At 36.7% G+C, this 20,370-nt stretch overlaps 1 protein-coding gene and 1 non-coding gene across 6 annotated transcripts in view; both read left to right on the top strand.

The window, feature by feature from the left end:
* Window positions 1-20,370, top strand: part of LOC138701460 (E3 ubiquitin-protein ligase SHPRH) — a 444,559-nt gene that overhangs the window by 121,550 nt on the left and 302,639 nt on the right. For all 5 annotated transcript variants that reach the window (XM_069828349.1, XM_069828345.1, XM_069828347.1 and 2 more), the window contains 2 exons: window positions 5,894-6,157; window positions 6,334-6,449. In XM_069828349.1, coding sequence (XP_069684450.1) covers window positions 5,894-6,157; window positions 6,334-6,449 — 380 coding nt within the window. The remainder of the gene's footprint in view (window positions 1-5,893; window positions 6,158-6,333; window positions 6,450-20,370) is intronic.
* TRNAY-GUA (transfer RNA tyrosine (anticodon GUA)) lies at window positions 18,364-18,435 on the top strand. The gene has a single exon. It is a non-coding gene; the product is annotated as a tRNA-Tyr (tRNA).

Genomic DNA, 20,370 nt, shown 5'->3' on the forward strand with positions numbered 1-20,370 from the left:
TCGAGTGAGACAATGTTTCCATAAAAGTTTGGAGGACCAAATTAAAGATAAACACTGGAAGGACGCACTAAACTCCACTCTCCCCGAATGGCCTAGAAGAGAAGCTGTTGCGACGTTCCGCGCCGCAGTCGGTCATGACTGTCTGGCTAATCACCTCCACCGCCTGGGTATATTATCCAGCTCCCACTGCATGCTCTGTGGATGTTCCGACACCTTGGACTCAAACTACATTAAGACTTGTCCAGCTCTTTCATCTGTTGGCTTTGTGGATAGGTACTGGGAGGCCAGAGACAGAATGCAGCAGTGCTGACATCCACTCCTTCATAGTTTCCTTGGACATTGTTCACTTTATTTCGTTTTCTTTCCTTTTAGTTTTTATCGCCATTGTACGGCCAATGACTCTAGTCAAGTGCCACTGCATTGAATAAAAAAAAAAAAAAATTTAAGAAGTTATATTTTTTAACACTCTATATATATCAGTAGCAGCTGGTGGCCAAAATCCTCAGTGAAGCCTGATGCAACTAATTGAGGAGCGTTTCTGTAAAAGTCAATAGATGCAGAAATTTCCGAAAATGAGTTCTATATGAATATCATATGTTTTCTAGCATCAGAATCGACCTATGAAATCAGATTTAGCAAAACTTGATTTATACCGTATATAGAGAATACCAAAACTAGATAGATCTTGTTACATAGTTAAAGCAAAACTCGATAGATGCTCGAGTCCTTATTTGAAATATATTCAAGGTCAAATAAAATAGTTTTCAGCATAGTATTTCAGAAAATTTACTTTAAACAAACATTTTACACTTATTTCAACTCGTCATTTAAAACTCCCCATACTGATTCATGCTCAACCTACAAGGTAAGCCTTCCAGGCAGAGACAGACTTGGCGAAAAAAATGAACTCAGAACCCAATATAGACTACATAAACTCCTCACCTCAACAATTACTGTATCTGTTCCAATAACTCTTTCCATGAAATTGTGTTTTCTTTCTTTAAATGGCCCCAGGGAAACTTACTTCCTGAATGCGCCTCGTAATATAAGCAGCCAATATATACGAGAAATAGGACTGTTTCTGGGTTATTTCAATTGATCCATTTCTTGCAATAAAAATGGCATGGTAGATTTTGATAAACGAAATCCCTCCTGAAATTTTTTGTCACCTAATTTCCCTTAAGAATTCTCTTTTTCTACTAATGAAACTTCATGCTCACCATCATTCCTATCCAAGTAATTCAAGTATATATAAATCCCAAAAGGATAGTTGCCCTTCAGTAAGGGTTGCCAAAAGACACAACATACTAAACAAATTTAAAAAAAAATTGTAACTTATTTTCAATATTATTATTTTCAAAAGGAAGCTACTCCTGGAAAGATAAGTTTATTCAATAATATTAATAATCAGATACAATTATAATTTAGGTGTAGGCTACAGGTGTTTACGTAAAATCTGAACAGGATATTTCATTATGTCTACAGCAATAATTTTCAATAGTCTTCGAAATAATCAGCTGTGAATATGGCCACCATTTTGTTTTCTAGGTCTACTAATCATTAAATAAGTATATAATAAATTTTCAATCTTAAGACATATCAACTTGCAAATGTTTATTTGCTATTTAATAAGATATATGAACGTTTTCGCCGTTTGGGGCATCTTCAGATATAACAAAAACATATAATCTGAACCTATAATAATAATAAATTATCCAAATAACAAGAATAAAGAACAATGTATGTATGCAATGCATGAGATTCATGAGCTTTATGTAAAATGTGAAATAATACAGGATAATTGTTGATATAATCTTTAGATTTGAAATTGAATTGGACGGATATTTTATACATATAGCTCATGTTACAAATAAAATATACAATTATGATTAAAATTTGTCAGTTATGTTAAAAATTTATAATGATGATTGATAAAATAGATTTTAAGAATAGTCATTAGTTGAGGATTGTCGTAGGGTATACGATAATTTGCGTAGATGATGTTCATGTGTTATGTATGTATTTAATTGAAAAACGTTCGCTAATGAACTAAATGTTATTTTATGTCGGAGATTACTGTTTCAATTTATTATCTGACTTGATGATTACTTACGATATAACGCCGCTAAAATGATAAAAAATTACAAAACAAATCCTAAAACTAAAGAACAGTTTCACAAAGCCAAAATAGAAAAACGTAAAATCAATAACCTAAATAAAAAATGAAAGATAATAATCTCATACATGTTAAGGCTGACAAAAATAATGCAATAGTCATTATGAAAAAAGACCAATACATCGAGAAAACTACTGATTTTTTAAATAATAATCAAATAACAGAAATGCAATACAACCCGACAGATAATTACCACAAGCAAATAAAAGATACATTAAAATTAATACCAGACATTATTCCAAATTCAGATAGGCATAAATATATAAACCAAAATCCCACAATCCCCACTCTTAGAACATTACCAAAAACTCATAAAAAAGATTTAACAATGAGACCCATAGTTAATAATATAAACGCTCCAAACTATAAATTAAGTAAATTCTTAGACAAATGGCTAAAACAAACATTACAATTAAAAAATCAATACACCATAAAAAATACAAAGCATTTAATAGACAACTTGAATAAATTAAAGATCAACAATGAATCAAAATTGATGTCTTTAGACATAGAAAATTTGTATACAAATATCCCAATTCAAGAAACCATACTCATCATTAAAGAAAAATTACAAAATTTACAAATAGCAGAAAACAAAATTCAGCAAATAATACGATTGTTAAATACAGTTACTTCCCAAAATTATTTCACCTTTAATCAGAAAATACATAAACAAAATATTGGCCTAGCCATGGGCAACCCTTTATCAGGAACTCTTACCGAAATCTTCTTACAAAACATAGAGGATAACAAAATCAATGAAATTCTAAATAAACATAGCATTAAATCTTACTATAGGTATGTAGATGATACAATCATAATTTATGAGAACACTACAATAGATAATTCCATTCTTGACTCATTTAATAAACTACACAAAAATCTAAAATTTACAGTTGAACATGAAATAAATAACTCGATTCCATTTTTAGATTTAAAAATAATAAAACATAAATTTGAATTGAAATACGATATCTATAGAAAACCAACACACACAACACATAGTATACCCGCAGATTCAATACATCCCCAAAACCAAAAACAAAGCATGTTTAATTACCTAATAAATAGATTAACACAAATACCATTATCCAAAAATAAATACAAAAAAGAAGTACAAAGAATTTTAGACATTGTAAATGATAATGGATACAGTAAAACCCTTATTCGAAAATTAATTCGGAAAAAAGAAAACAATAGACAACGACAGACAATCACTACCTTAACAAGAACAAACAATAATAAATCAAAATTTTGGTCAACACTCACTTACAACAAATACATATCTAATAAATTAAAAAACTTCTTTAATAAAGAAAACATAAACATAGCATTTAAAACAAATAATAAGTTAAACAACAATATCCATAACACAATAAATCCTAAAGATAAATTAAATAGTAAAGGTATATATATGCTTAAATGTCACACATGCAATAAGAAATACATAGGCCAAACAAAACGTAATATAAAAACAAGATACAAGGAACATGTCAATGATTTCAAGAATAATAGAGAAAAATCAAAATATGCAACACAATTAATACCAGACATGAATTAGGTCACTACCAGAATACATTAAGTATCCTAAAAACATACAATGATAATAAATTCATAAATGCAGCAGAAGAATTTTTCATTGCCTACTACCATAATAAAGAGCAAAATATAATTAACGAAAACTTATTAAACTTTAAAAATCCACTGTATACAATTTAAAATAGACCCATTCACATTGATCTTGATACGCCATTCAAATAGTTCCTTTCAAATCACTCCGCCACTACATACCTCAATATACACGATTATCTAGGCCTTAGTTCTCTTAAAACCACCAACACACCAACACCAACACATACAAATAAATCTGATGATGCGCAACAGCTATAATCAATAGGATGTCATCAAATCAGAGTAATCACCAACGTCAAACAACATTTCATAAGCGAACAATTTCTTGAATAATTGAAATTCATACTTAACTTATGATTTATCTACTACGAAAATAATCATATACTCTATGACATCCATAACCAACGAGCATTAATTTCAAATAATATCTCAACAAATCTGATTGCACGTAACAGTCATTTATAATCAATAAGATGTCATCAAGTCAGATAATAAATTGAAACAGTAATCTCCGACATAAAATAACATTTAGTTCATTAGCGAACGTTTTTCAATGAAATATATACATAACACACTAACATCATCTACGCAAATTATCGTATACCCTACGACAATCCTCAACTAATGACTATTCTTAAAATCTATTTTATCAATCATCATTATAAATTTTAACATAATTGACAAATTTTAATCATAATTGTATATTTTATTTGTAACATGAGCTATATGTATAAAATATCCGTCCAATTCAATTTCAAATCTAAAGATTATATCAACAATTATCCTGTATTATTTCACATTTTACATAAAGCTCATGAATCTCATGCATTGCATACATATGCTATGAACTGTTGAATTAGTTACAAAGTTTTCACGATTACACAAGAGGAAGATTATTAATGAAAAAATATACTGACAAGCCATGGGCATTATTTGTAGTTTTTTTAAAATAATCCTACACGATTCCCTAGATTTGGCACATAATATTATTCTAATTACTCTTTTTTGTAAAAGAAATATACTATCTGTGGAATTTCCCCAGAATATTATTCCAAAACTCATTACCAAGTGGAAGTATGCAAAGTATATAATTTTTAAAGTATTGATATTTACTATCTTTTGCATAGATCTAATAGCAAAACAAGCTGAATTTAGTTTGGGGGTAATTTCTTTAATATGATTTTTTCCAATTTAACTCATTATCGATTTTTAAGCCAAGAAATTTGGTTGTTGTTGTTTCTAATAGGGATCTATTATTAATTATTGCGCTAGAAATTTGCGACGTTGAATTTGGACAGGATTTAAATTGCATTATGTTAGTTTTGTTACAATTTAATACTAATTTATTGACTGAGAACCAGTCACATATTTTAAAGAGAATTTCCTGTGTTGAGGATTGGAATGTGTTGGAGTTATTGGCTGTAATTACTATACTTGTGTCATCTGCAAATAATATGGGATGACCTACATCTTTTATTAGGGGGGCAAGATCATTTATAAACACTAGAAAAAGTAGGGGACCTAATCTTGATCCTTGAGGAATTCCATTATTAATAGTTCCCCATGTCGATGCAGATTTCATAGTTGTATTGATTTCAACTTTCTGTTTCCTATCTATGAGATATGAGTGAAACCATTGGTGTGCAACACCTTTAATTCCATAATAATCTAATTTATCTAGCAGCATTTTATGATTTATACAGTCAAATGCTTTGGATTAGTCACAGAAAATCCCTCCAACTTGTAATTTTTTGTTAACTGCCTCCAGAATTTTGTCAGTTAAACTAAATGTTGCATTTTCTGTGCCTTGTGCCAGTTGTGTGTGAAGTAACTGTTAGTAGAAAAGAAATATGAAAAGTGTGTAAATAATTGCAAGTATTAATTTTATATTTACTGACTTTACATTTCAGTTGAGCTGTGAGAAAGCAGTAAAACTATTAAATGATTATATATTGTGCACTATATCATATAATCACAAGACCATAAAAGTATATTTGGAAGGCAGCATGCAGCCTGTAGGTTAAATAAATTGATGTAATTATTAGACTACCATATTAAAGAAAAATAACTTTTTTAAATACTTAGGTTAGCAGTTGGAGAGAAGCTAGTCATATATGGTACAGAGAAATGCTGTCTGTTGTAAAATTACATAAGCCTCAGAGGATTCAGGAACTAGCAACAGGGACAATATTAGAATGTGTCTGTGGCTCAGATGAAGACTGCGATAAATCTAAAGTTTGTTGCTCTGGCTGTGGTCGATGGCAACATGCGCAATGTGTTGGTTTCAAACAACATGAAGGAGAACATAATAGCAACACATACTGCTGTCCACAGTGTTGGCAAGGTCAGGTAAGCATTTCAGATTTGAAAGTATTTTTGAAATCCAACATGAAATCTCACATTATCTACACGAAAAATTTAGATATCTAAATAAATTGCCAGACTGACATAGTTTTTCTTGAAATATAGACTTTCACGTGGATTTTAAATATGGAATCATAACCCAGTTATATTACTTTACATAGGAACCCATTGTTTCTGGAGCTACATTGATAGTGTCTCCTGCCTCCATCAGTAACCAGTGGGTCACTGAAATTCAGAGACATGTCAGTCAAGAGAACTTCAGTATTCTTGTTTATAGGTAGGTCAGTCAAGTTAAGTCTTGATGGTAGAAGGTATCTGCATGTTGTCTAAATGTTGAAACAGTAATTAGTATCAGATTTGATAAGATTTATAATAATTTTTTTCAGAAAGTATTATTTAAGGCAAAGTGCAATTCTGCAATACATTTACAGCATGAAAATAATTTAAGTTAATTATATTGGTATGATTTTATAACATTTTAGTTATTTCGTAGTGAAATTTGTTGTTGGTTAAGAAAACTCTTATATTTACTCATTTTAATTCTTCTTGCTAGTATGTTCTACAATACAATTACAACATGAAAGTAATTAAGTTTATTAATTTTATATTGCAATTATTGTAGTATTTTAGTTCTTTCCTAGTGGAAGATGTTACTGATCAAGAATAATCTTATGGTTACTACTAATTTTGATTCTGCTGCTAGCATGTTCTGCAATACAATTATGCATGAAAATAAAAGTTAATTACACTGACTGGCACAAAAACTTAACACTTGAATTAAAAAATATATATTATATATTTTTGCACGATATTGTGCTTTTTCGTCGTTACAGCAAATGGCTACCACTATTGGAAGTTGATTTTACTAAATTCAGAGTTGCCAGCCTGGATAAGTATGTTGAAATATTACAAATAACTGCTCTAGGGTTGTAATTAATACTACTCCTGCCATCTGCTGACACCTATGACAAACTTCTTACTGAGAAGTCAGCTCGTTTTTCAAACTTTTCCTTGATTTTGTAAAAAGCACTTTCCAACCTCGTATTGTAATATACTACTACATTTCTGTGAATTTAATTAACACTTACATTTTATTTATGGTAACTTTCTATTTATGAAAGAAATAGTAATTTCATAACATTTAGATTAAATATTGTGCAAGAATCATACAATACATACTCGATATTTACACTTCCACTATTCCTTTTTAGTAAACTTATTAATGTTTATTTACCCTAACATTTATTTTTGATTTACTGCACTTCATTGACACTTTTCTTTACCTTCAGTAGTGCATACAACTATCTCTTGCATTAATCACACTTAGTCATACTGCTTATTAATATATCTGTAATCTCCTGAGGAACTAGCCTTTCTCAGGTCCTGTAGGATGTCTGGACATTGCTACCTCTCTCTTCTTTTCAGTTTGACAAACAGATACTCGATGAGATTCAAGTCTGGGCTTCGAGTAGACCATATCATGACTTGAATCCTCTCCTTATCCAAGTACTTTTGCACACACCAGGCCACAAGTGGACGTGCACTGTTGCACATTAGCATCAAACCATAAGACATAACATGCTCTTGAAAGATTTCCTCCACATTGCAGATATGCTGTAAGGGTCCCATAATACACAAAGATCAACTCCATTCTTTCCATCTGGCTTATTTCAGCCCACATCATCACAGAATTACCCTGGACGAAAATGTGCAGGTCGAATACATCTTCACAGACCTACTCTGCACTCTTTCTCTGCTATCTGGTGACCGGAGACAAAATCGCGAATTATCAGCAAACAGTACTTGCTTCCAGTGTTGTATTGTCCAGCCACTATATTCTCTTGCATAATGCAGTCAAGCTGCGCAACGCTGTCGGGTGAATTCTGGACCTGTGGCAGCTCTTTTAGAGATGAAATTGACTTCTTGCCACGTCCGTTGGACAGTTTTTTCACTGATGTTGACTCCTCGAACTTGCTGGAGTCGATTTTGAATTTCAGTGGCTGTGGTTGCAGAGAACTTCTAAGCATACGAATTCGTCATCCCTTCTCATTCCTAATCTTGGTCTCCTTGAATATGACCCAATTTGCCTGTGCCTTTGTGCAGTTCTAGAAATCGTGGAAGTTATAGTTTCCAATACTCCTGCAACATAATGCATGCTGGCCCATATTCCACCTATGCAACAGTTCCTGTAGCATCTTCAGGAGTTATATATGAGTTTACTGCTCAAAACTGATCTTCAAACTGAACGAAATGCCTCGAAAATTCATTTTATTGGAAGAAAACTACCACCACGTGATTGAAGAGTAGAGAAGCAGGAAAATTGCACAACTTCTCGCATAAACACATTTCAGGACTGAGGAGGAATCACATAATGAAAACCACAAAACCATTGTTATAAACCCATCGTCTAACAAATGATTCTCTCACAAAAATAGCCGACAATCTTCCACATAAAAAAAATTAGAATGTGTTAAATCTCGTTAAATAGACACTTACATGTCATTTTTTAAACACTATCATGTGTTGCGTCTTTGTGCTGGTCAATGCATATTGATTATAGCTTTTAGTTATTTTGTAGTGAAAGTTGGTGTATTATACAAATCTAGCTTTCAGGTGTAGCTCCCTGTAAAGCTGACTTGAATAATTTCAAGGAAAAAATTCTTCCACGACTGGGTATCAAATCCGGGACCTTTGGCTGAGCATATCAATGCTCTACTGACTTGAGTTACCCAGGAACTCTACCAGACTCCGGCTCAATTATTCCCCTTATATCAACATACCTCAAATGGGTTGACAGAATATCAGAGCCCAGCATTGAATGCACACTTTCTGTGTGACTTAAATTTGTGTTTTCCTGTTAATGAACAGTTACATGTATTATACGAATCTGGCTTTCAGATGTAGCTTCCACAAATTTAAGTCACACAGAAAGTCTGTACTCAATTTTGGACTCTGACATTCTGTCAACCCACTTGAGGTATGTGGATATAAGGGGAACAATTGAGCTTTGGTGTGGTAGAATTCCTGGATAGCTCAGTCGGTAGAGTATTGCGCTCAACCAAAGGTCCCAGTTTCGATACCCGGCCCTGGAACAAATTTTCCCTTGAAATTATTCAAGTCAGCTTTACAGGGAGCTACACCTGAAAGCCAGATTTGTATAATACACTTAATTAACTGTTCGTTAACAGGAAATGACAAATTTAAGTCACACAGAAAGTGTTTACTCAATGCTGGGCTCTGACATTCTATCAACCCACTTGAGGTATGTAGATATTAGGGGAATAATTGAGCCAGGGTGTGGTAGAGTTCCTGGATAACTCGTCGGTAGAGCATTGGCACACTCAGCCAAAGATCCTGGGTTAAATACCCGGCCTTGCAACAATTTTCTCCTCAAAATTATTCAATATAGTTATTGTTTTATTTATTGTTCATATTTAATGCCATGAGCATTGAGAATGGTGTTATAAGCAGTTACGAACTATAACAACAAAAATAAACACAAAGCAAAGATAGTACAAATACTTTAAAATAAAATATAAACCAAAATGATCTTAACAACATACACTGCTGTAAAATAATTAGGGTACGGTCAGATGAGCTGTAAATGTCGCTGGTTTTCTGCGACAATTGTAGCTGGAATTATAGACTGCACTGGGTCAAATGCAAGTGGCCAGATGCGGCAGTAAATGTAGCTTGTTAGGTGCATTCCATGGTCATGTTGCAACTTGAATGCTCCCGGGTCCATTTCTTCCGCTACAAATACTGCTGCTAGGTGGCCAGACATCACTATGATTACTGCTGCTGGGTGGCTAGATGTCACGACAAATGTAGCCGTGATGTGAGTTTGGTGTGTCAGTATGTTTGTCATTTCGTTTACATATTGTAGCCAGGTCATCATTTCTTGTAAACTAGAAGTATTTCACTTCTCTGCCTTTGGTTTTCTTGGCATAATTGTTGCAGCTGAACACGGCACAATCTGGCATTTCGTAGTCTTTAAATCACACATAGGAAAACCTGTATAAACTTTTTTTGTACAGGGTGTTTCTGAGGTGGTGTTACAAACTTTCAGGGATGATGGCGAAGGGCACATGTACCAATTTGAGATTGGAACCTTGGTCCGGAAATGACCCAGTCGAAAGTTACAAGCAAAAATAGTTCTGTGGAAATGAAATAATTTTATTCCTCTGTACACTTTATTTATGTGTACATCTTACACATACTGTATTCATCTGGCGTTGTTTCCATTGTCTACTTACAGTATTCCATTCAGTGCACTGTCTGAGGGATGGGGACAGGAAACTACACTAAAGCAATGCAGATACCATAATGTGTAATGGACATGGTCGGTCCTGATATGCACGTCTGTAGACAGTAGTGTATGTGTACAAGTTGCAGTGTCCAGTCAATCAGTCCTAGTAAAATGGAGGAGTACATGATAGCGGAATATGCAGACCTGATTTTCGAATACGGATGAGCCTATGGGAACAGTAGACAAGCTCACAGATTGTATCAGGTCAAGTACCCACGTAGGAGACATCCGGCCCATACCATTTTTCCACGACTATTCCAAAAGTTAAGGAAGAAGGGCATGTGGTGCCAAATTACAATTCCATTTCCACACAAGTATTTTTGCTTACAACTTTCGACTCAGTCATTTCCGGACCTTGGTTCCTTATCTCAAATTGATACATGTGCCCTTCGCCATCATCCCTGAAAGTTTGTAACACCACCTCGGAAATAACCTGTATATAACACTGCGTAACAATTTTTTTTTGCACTGGGCATGTGATACATGTTTTCTATATAATAATTTGAACCTCCTGAATACGAATATGGCATTAAAAAACAGTTGTTGGTTACGGTTTTTGAGAAATTTTCGAATTCATATCTATTCAGAATACTGCTTTATATGACGACAGTAATGACTCGCTGTTAGAAGATTACAGCTTTCTTTTTATTTCATATTGGGCATCAGGTCCATCACGAGCTAAAGTCTAACAATAGTTTGCTAGCATATTGATACTCCACTGTCCTTGGTATATTTTTTCCATAGTTGAAATTTCTTGATGAAAGTGCTCACCATGCTCATAACTGAAATCGCCACAATTCTCGGGGAAAAAATCAAGATGGGCGTGAAAGAAGTGAATTTTCAGGGACATGTTACACTTATAGTTTCATATGCCAACAGTAAATTTTGAACTAGTTCTTATAGTTCTCACTTCTACAGTTACCCAGAAAATTTAATACAACCTCCTTGAATGCAACCTAGGCTGCTGTCTCTTTTCCTTCCAACAAAGATTCGAAGTGATTGTCCTTCATTATTTCTCTAATTTGTGGTCCATTGAAAACTCTTTTATTTTTTTAGTCACTAATAGCGGGAAATTTTTCCTGGATATGTTTAAATGCTTCAGTTTCATGATTCATCCCTTTAACAGAATTCTTCATTAATCCTAACTTAATGTGTAAAGGAGGTAAAATTACTTTACTTTGAAGTACAAGGGGTTGTATAATATTCTTCTTCCCTGGTTCTAGTGATTGTCGTGTTGATCATACTTTTATTTTATAATGCTCATCTCGAGCGTGACTGTCCCATTTGCACAGAAAGCAGCAAAATTATGTGTAGCTTAATTGCATTCCAAGAAGCAATGATACAACCTTCAGATCTGCACATATAAACCATTCGTACTTTGAATATTATCATTAAAGTACACTTTAAAGAAGTACACGTCTTACACAGAATACTAACACCATGGAAATCTCCTGATAAACTGAAGCGATTTCATATGGCAAACCTGTTTCTCCCACTCCAAATGAAACCGAAAAGGGCAATAAAACAATTTCCGCTTCTAGAAGTTGTTTTGACAGGGCAGTCTATTGCAAAATATATAAACTATAGTAATGTCATTAAAGCTCACAGTGAAAGAAATACACATCTCAAGTGAAGTCAGGTAAACTCAAGTGAATTCATACCGCAAACCTGTTTCACTCCAAATATACTCGTAAAAGGGCTATAAAATAATTTCCATTTCTACAAGTGCTTTTAATATGGTGGTCTACTTATACTAATGTTGTTTTCATATAATGGGTCATCACATTTGTAAAACAAAATAGTTACACATGAAATTCGGTGATTTTTTAAATAAAATGCATAGAAAATTAATTATATTGTGCATTTCGAAAACCCGAACTGGTGGAACATTTTGATTGTTATTTTTGAATTCAGGAGGTCAAGATTAATAAGAGTTTGTTAGTTTTATGTCTGGCGCAAAATGACTGTTGACCAGTGTAATTAGTAATTTTACAATAATAATAGCAAGCAATGATCAGCAATAAAGCCATTAATAAACTGATACTCGTGTGTCTTCTTATTCAACGAAAAACGTTTAAGTTATTTAAATATACTGTAAAGTTATTCTACAAAACATCCTACTCTCAAGAGACTACCCTATGTAATGAGAATAATCCTTTATTAGGAAAAAAATTAAGCATTTGACATGGCCTATTCAAGACCAATTAATTTTTCCCCTTAAACGAATTAACAATTATTAGTTACTGGGAATTCCTAATAATGAAATCAATATTTTTAAACTTTAAATTAACATGAATATATTTATTATTTCTGCTCTAGTATAACCCAAAGGAGACTCAGAGAGTCTAAGAATAAAAAAAAAAAAAAAAAAAAAAAAAAATTGTAATGCAAGTGCAAACAACCATGTAAAATGAATGTAAGACATCAATAAATTATAATTGTAATACAGATAAGCAGAGACGGTCTAATTGAATTTTCATTACTTATTAGTCAGCTTACTGGAACAATCAATACAAGATGAAACTTCAAATAATCATTATTATGTGTAACAGGTATAACACGATATACACAAAATAAAGTACCGATAAATAATGATAAAAAACATTTTTTGTAAAGAAAAATTCAGGGGATGCGACACGTCACCCACATCCATGCACACTACGCCCCTGGCTAAGATTAATCTTTCATTCCCCCCCCCCCCACCCCGAAATTTGATTATCTGAGAAACATGATCTGTAAATATATATATATTGATGTACCGAAGTACATATGATATTTCCATGCAGATATTCTGCGTCATCACATGATGAAAGAGAGATGGAACGGAGAAAAATTCTCTCCGGCGCCGGGGTTTGAACCCGGGTTTTCAGCTCTACGTGCTGATGCTTTATCCACTAAGCCACGCCGGATACAATCCCGACGCCGTTTAGAATCGTCTCAGATTAAGCTCCATCTCTGGGTTCCCTCTGGTGGCCGCCCTCTGCACTACGTCATAGATGTCTATGAACGCAGGACCGAAGTCCATACATGTGTTGAGGTGCACTCAGATGAGTGACTGATTGGCCGGGATCCGACGGTATGGGCGCCGTCTTAAATCACAAAGTGATTTATTACGCATGTCATATATATATATATATATATATATATATATATATTGATGTACCGAAGTATATATGATATTTCCATGCAGATATTCTGCGTCATCACATGATGAAAGAGAGATGGAACGGAGAAAAATTCTCTCCGGCACCGGGGTTTGAACCCGGGTTTTCAGCTCTACGTGCTGATGCTTTATCCACTAAGCCACGCCGGATACAATCCCGACGCCGTTTAGAATCGTCTCAGATTAAGCTCTATCTCTTGGGTTCCCTCTGGTGGCCGCCCTCTGCACTACGTCATAGATGTCTATGAACGCAGGACCGAAGTCCATACATGTGTTGAGGTGCACTCAGATGAGTGACTGATTGGCCGGGATCCGACGGTATGGGCGCCGTCTTAAATCACAAAGTGATTTATTACGCATGTCATATATATATATATATATTGATGTACCGAAGTACATATGATATTTCCATGCAGATATTCTGCGTCATCACATGATGAAAGAGAGATGGAACGGAGAAAAATTCTCTCCGGCGCCGGGGTTTGAACCCGGGTTTTCAGCTCTACGTGCTGATGCTTTATCCACTAAGCCACGCCGGATACAATCCCGACGCCGTTTAGAATCGTCTCAGATTAAGCTCCATCTCTTGGGTTCCCTCTGGTGGCCGCCCTCTGCACTACGTCATAGATGTCTATGAACGCAGGACCGAAGTCCATACATGTGTTGAGGTGCACTCAGATGAGTGACTGATTGGCCGGGATCCGACGGTATGGGCGCCGTCTTAAATCACAAAGTGATTTATTACGCATGTCATATATATATATATATATATATATATTGATGTACCGAAGTACATATGATATTTCCATGCAGATATTCTGCGTCATCACATGATGAAAGAGAGATGGAACGGAGAAAAATTCTCTCCGGCGCCGGGGTTTGAACCCGGGTTTTCAGCTCTACGTGCTGATGCTTTATCCACTAAGCCACGCCGGATACAATCCCGACGCCGTTTAGAATCGTCTCAGATTAAGCTCCATCTCTTGGGTTCCCTCTGGTGGCCGCCCTCTGCACTACGTCATAGATGTCTATGAACGCAGGACCGAAGTCCATACATGTGTTGAGGTGCACTCAGATGAGTGACTGATTGGCCGGGATCCGACGGTATGGGCGCCGTCTTAAATCACAAAGTGATTTATTACGCATGTCATATATATATATATTGATGTACCGAAGTACATATGATATTTCCATGCAGATATTCTGCGTCATCACATGATGAAAGAGAGATGGAACGGAGAAAAATTCTCTCCGGCGCCGGGGTTTGAACCCGGGTTTTCAGCTCTACGTGCTGATGCTTTATCCACTAAGCCACGCCGGATACAATCCCGACGCCGTTTAGAATCGTCTCAGATTAAGCTCCATCTCTTGGGTTCCCTCTGGTGGCCGCCCTCTGCACTACGTCATAGATGTCTATGAACGCAGGACCGAAGTCCATACATGTGTTGAGGTGCACTCAGATGAGTGACTGATTGGCCGGGATCCGACGGTATGGGCGCCGTCTTAAATCACAAAGTGATTTATTACGCATGTCATATATATATATATATATATATATATATATATATATATATATATATATATTGATGTACCGAAGTACATATGATATTTCCATGCAGATATTCTGCGTCATCACATGATGAAAGAGAGATGGAACGGAGAAAAATTCTCTCCGGCGCCGGGGTTTGAACCCGGGTTTTCAGCTCTACGTGCTGATGCTTTATCCACTAAGCCACGCCGGATACAATCCCGTCGGATCCCGGCCAATCAGTCACTCATCTGAGTGCACCTCAACACATGTATGGACTTCGGTCCTGCGTTCATAGACATCTATGACGTAGTGCAGAGGGCGGCCACCAGAGGGAACCCAAGAGATGGAGCTTAATCTGAGACGATTCTAAACGGCGTCGGGATTGTATCCGGCGTGGCTTAGTGGATAAAGCATCAGCACGTAGAGCTGAAAACCCGGGTTCAAACCCCGGCGCCGGAGAGAATTTTTCTCCGTTCCATCTCTCTTTCGTCATGTGATGACGCAGAATATCTGCATGGAAATATCATATGTACTTCGGTACATCAATATATATATATATATATATATATATATATATATATATATGACATGCGTAATAAATCACTTTGTGATTTAAGACGGCGCCCATACCGTCGGATCCCGGCCAATCAGTCACTCATCTGAGTGCACCTCAACACATGTATGGACTTCGGTCCTGCGTTCATAGACATCTATGACGTAGTGCAGAGGGCGGCCACCAGAGGGAACCCAAGAGATGGAGCTTAATCTGAGACGATTCTAAACGGCGTCGGGATTGTATCCGGCGTGGCTTAGTGGATAAAGCATCAGCACGTAGAGCTGAAAACCCGGGTTCAAACCCCGGCGCCGGAGAGAATTTTTCTCCGTTCCATCTCTCTTTCATCATGTGATGACGCAGAATATCTGCATGGAAATATCATATGTACTTCGGTACATCTATATATATATATATATATATATATATATATATGACATGCGTAATAAATCACTTTGTGATTTAAGACGGCGCCCATACCGTCGGATCCCGACCAATCAGTCACTCATCTGAGTGCACCTCAACACATGTATGGACTTCGGTCCTGCGTTCATAGACATCTATGACGTAGTGCAGAGGGCGGCCACCAGAGGGAACCCAAGAGATGGAGCTTAATCTGAGACGATTCTAAAAGGCGTCGGGATTGTATCCGGCGTGGCTTAGTGGATAAAGCATCAGCACGTAGAGCTGAAAACCCGGGTTCAAACCCCGGCGCCAGAGAGAATTTTTCTCCGTTCCATCTCTCTTTCATCATGTGATGACGCAGAATATCTGCATGGAAATATCATATGTAATTCGGTACATCAATATATATATATATGACATGCGTAATAAATCACTTTGTGATTTAAGATGGCGCCCATACCGTCGGATCCCGGCCAATCAGTCACTCATCTGAGTGCACCTCAACACATGTATGGACTTCGGTCCTGCGTTCATAGACATCTATGACGTAGTGCAGAGGGCGGCCACCAGAGGGAACCCAAGAGATGGAGCTTAATCTGAGACGATTCTAAACGGCGTCGGGATTGTATCCGGCGTGGCTTAGTGGATAAAGCATCAGCACGTAGAGCTGAAAACCCGGGTTCAAACCCCGGCGCCGGAGAGAATTTTTCTCCGTTCCATTTCTCTTTCATCATGTGATGACGCAGAATATCTGCATGGAAATATCATATGTACTTCGGTACATCAATATATATATATATATATATATATATATATATATATATATATATATATGACATGCGTAATAAATCACTTTGTGATTTAAGACGGCGCCCATACCGTCGGATCCCGGCCAATCAGTCACTCATCTGAGTGCACCTCAACACATGTATGGACTTCGGTCCTGCGTTCATAGACATCTATGACGTAGTGCAGAGGGCGGCCACCAGAGGGAACCCAAGAGATGGAGCTTAATCTGAGACGATTCTAAACGGCGTCGGGATTGTATCCGGCGTGGCTTAGTGGATAAAGCATCAGCACGTAGAGCTGAAAACCCGGGTTCAAACCCCGGCGCCGGAGAGAATTTTTCTCCGTTCCATCTCTCTTCCATCATGTGATGACGCAGAATATCTGCATGGAAATATCATATGTAATTCGGTACATCAATATATATATATATATGACATGCGTAATAAATCACTTTGTGATTTAAGACGGCGCCCATACCGTCGGATCCCGGCCAATCAGTCACTCATCTGAGTGCACCTCAACACATGTATGGACTTCGGTCCTGCGTTCATAGACATCTATGACGTAGTGCAGAGGGCGGCCACCAGAGGGAACCCAAGAGATGGAGCTTAATCTGAGACGATTCTAAACGGCGTCGGGATTGTATCCGGCGTGGCTTAGTGGATAAAGCATCAGCACGTAGAGCTGAAAACCCGGGTTCAAACCCCGGCGCCGGAGAGAATTTTTCTCCGTTCCATCTCTCTTTCATCATGTGATGACGCAGAATATCTGCATGGAAATATCATATGTAATTCGGTACATCAATATATATATATATATGACATGCGTAATAAATCACTTTGTGATTTAAGACGGCGCCCATACCGTCGGATCCCGGCCAATCAGTCACTCATCTGAGTGCACCTCAACACATGTATGGACTTCGGTCCTGCGTTCATAGACATCTATGACGTAGTGCAGAGGGCGGCCACCAGAGGGAACCCAAGAGATAGAGCTTAATCTGAGACGATTCTAAACGGCGTCGGGATTGTATCCGGCGTGGCTTAGTGGATAAAGCATCAGCACGTAGAGCTGAAAACCCGGGTTCAAACCCCGGCGCCGGAGAGAATTTTTCTCCGTTCCATTTCTCTTTCATCATGTGATGACGCAGAATATCTGCATGGAAATATCATATGTACTTCGGTACATCAATATATATATATATATATATATATATATATATATATATGACATGCGTAATAAATCACTTTGTGATTTAAGACGGCGCCCATACCGTCGGATCCCGGCCAATCAGTCACTCATCTGAGTGCACCTCAACACATGTATGGACTTCGGTCCTGCGTTCATAGACATCTATGACGTAGTGCAGAGGGCGGCCACCAGAGGGAACCCAAGAGATGGAGCTTAATCTGAGACGATTCTAAAAGGCGTCGGGATTGTATCCGGCGTGGCTTAGTGGATAAAGCATCAGCATGTAGAGCTGAAAACCCGGGTTCAAACCCCGGCGCCGGAGAGAATTTTTCTCCGTTCCATCTCTCTTTCATCATGATCTGTAAAGTTTAAGGGAATGTAAACTCTGTTTTCTATTGGATGAAATGTACAATGGGAGAAAGACATTCTCAAATTTGAAGGAAAACCCGTTTTTCTAATAGTTGAAATTCTCAGTATGTATTTGTAGTCAGAACAACAGAATCAGCTTGTGTCTTGTGTTTCTGAGGGAGTGAAGTAGGCGTGTACGTCGAACTAACAAAAAACATAAAGCGACTTTGGCTTGATAATCCATCTCGGAAGAAACAATACAGTACCTTCCACTGTACTGCACACAAATGAGTTACTTCAGCCTAGTCTGACGGTTGTACTGCTGAGTGCTGCAAATCGCAAAAGAACTAGACTATCAAAAGTCGCTAGTGTGGCACATCGTGTGGCCACACATAGCTACATTTAATGCAGAAACTGAGCAGTATTTGTAGCCTTGTCTGGCCACCCATTTTGCGACAGTTACAGCAGCTTTATTTGTCGCCAAAAATTAGCGACATTTACAGCTCATCTGGCCATAGCCTTAGGTCTGTAGACGAGTAAAAAAAAATCCTTAATACCATAAAGGGGTTTTCAGTTAGCCAACATAGCAAGATGATTTTAGATCTGTTAAAATGTACATTTGCCTGTTGTGGTAATTTATTTAACATAATAAGTGCAATCAAGCTAAAACAATTCTTTTATTTGCTCAGTTTAAGATTTCATCAGGGGCGGCTCTAGAAGGGAGTAGCAAGTTAGCACTACCCCTAGAAAGTTTATAAATAAATAATGTGTGTAATAATCATTAATGACTTACCAGTAGGCCTATATACTCTTCTAAACATAATAAGAAATACCCCTATTATCTGTAGAGCACTTGTATGTTCATATGTACTAGCCTTGTTAACTCTGTGTCTGCAAAGGGACTTTGGGTGCTAGAGGGGCAGGTGCGGGGAGAAACGCTGGAGGCGTGGCCTTTGCTAGCAGACAGTTTATGATGTGTATACACACGTCGTTTGACGCAAGGCTTCGCACCTTGAAATCACTGCCTTCTTGATCATATTGCTGTATAGTACGTTATACCGCGTTTTATACTTCGGGTGTTGTGTGAGTTATTGTTGTCTTGTTGAAAGTGTTAATTATAAAAGAGTAAGTAATTAATAGTATACAAAAATGAATTCCATTAATAGTTTACAATCAAAATCATATTCATCTAGGTCATTAGAGGCGAAAATATAAATAAAAAGGCTCAGTAGACCAACCTGCTATTAAGCTTTCGCAAATTATTTCTACAAAGGGTAGGACTTTTAATAGAATTTTTAATGCTAATATGTTCGAAAAACATGATTGGTTGTGCATCTGCAATGTCAAGAATGCTCTATTTTGTTTTCCGTGTATGTTATTTGGTGGCGAAGAAATGTGGACTAAAACAGGAATGATTGATGTGCATCTTCTAAATGAAAGGGTTAAGAAACACGAGGCATCATCAACCCACATAAAAAATGTCCTTAGTTTAGCCTTCATGGGAATTGTAAATATTGCTGCTCAGTTGGACGGTGCCTATAGAAGAAACATTGAACGTGATAAATATCATCATTAATTGTATTAGATTCTGTGACTCCTTTGAATTAGCACTGAGAAGTCACAATGAAACGGTTTCGTCTTCTAATCTAGGCATATGTCGTGGTCTCATAAATTTCAGTGCTGAGCTAGACAACGCTCTGAAGACCCACCTAGAAAATTCAACAGTTTTCAAAGGGACGTCAAAAATCATTCAGAATGAGCTTTTGGCGTTTATGCTAGAAGTCTGTCATGAAGAGATTTCACGGCAGATAAAAACTGTGGACTTTCTAGCTGTTACTGCAGATGAAACAAGTGATGTCTCCAACAAATTTCAGATGGTGGTTATTTACAGACATATCCACAACAACAA

The sequence above is a fragment of the Periplaneta americana genome, chromosome 6 (genome assembly GCF_040183065.1).
Source record: "Periplaneta americana isolate PAMFEO1 chromosome 6, P.americana_PAMFEO1_priV1, whole genome shotgun sequence".
Taxonomy (NCBI): Eukaryota; Metazoa; Arthropoda; class Insecta; order Blattodea; family Blattidae; genus Periplaneta; species Periplaneta americana.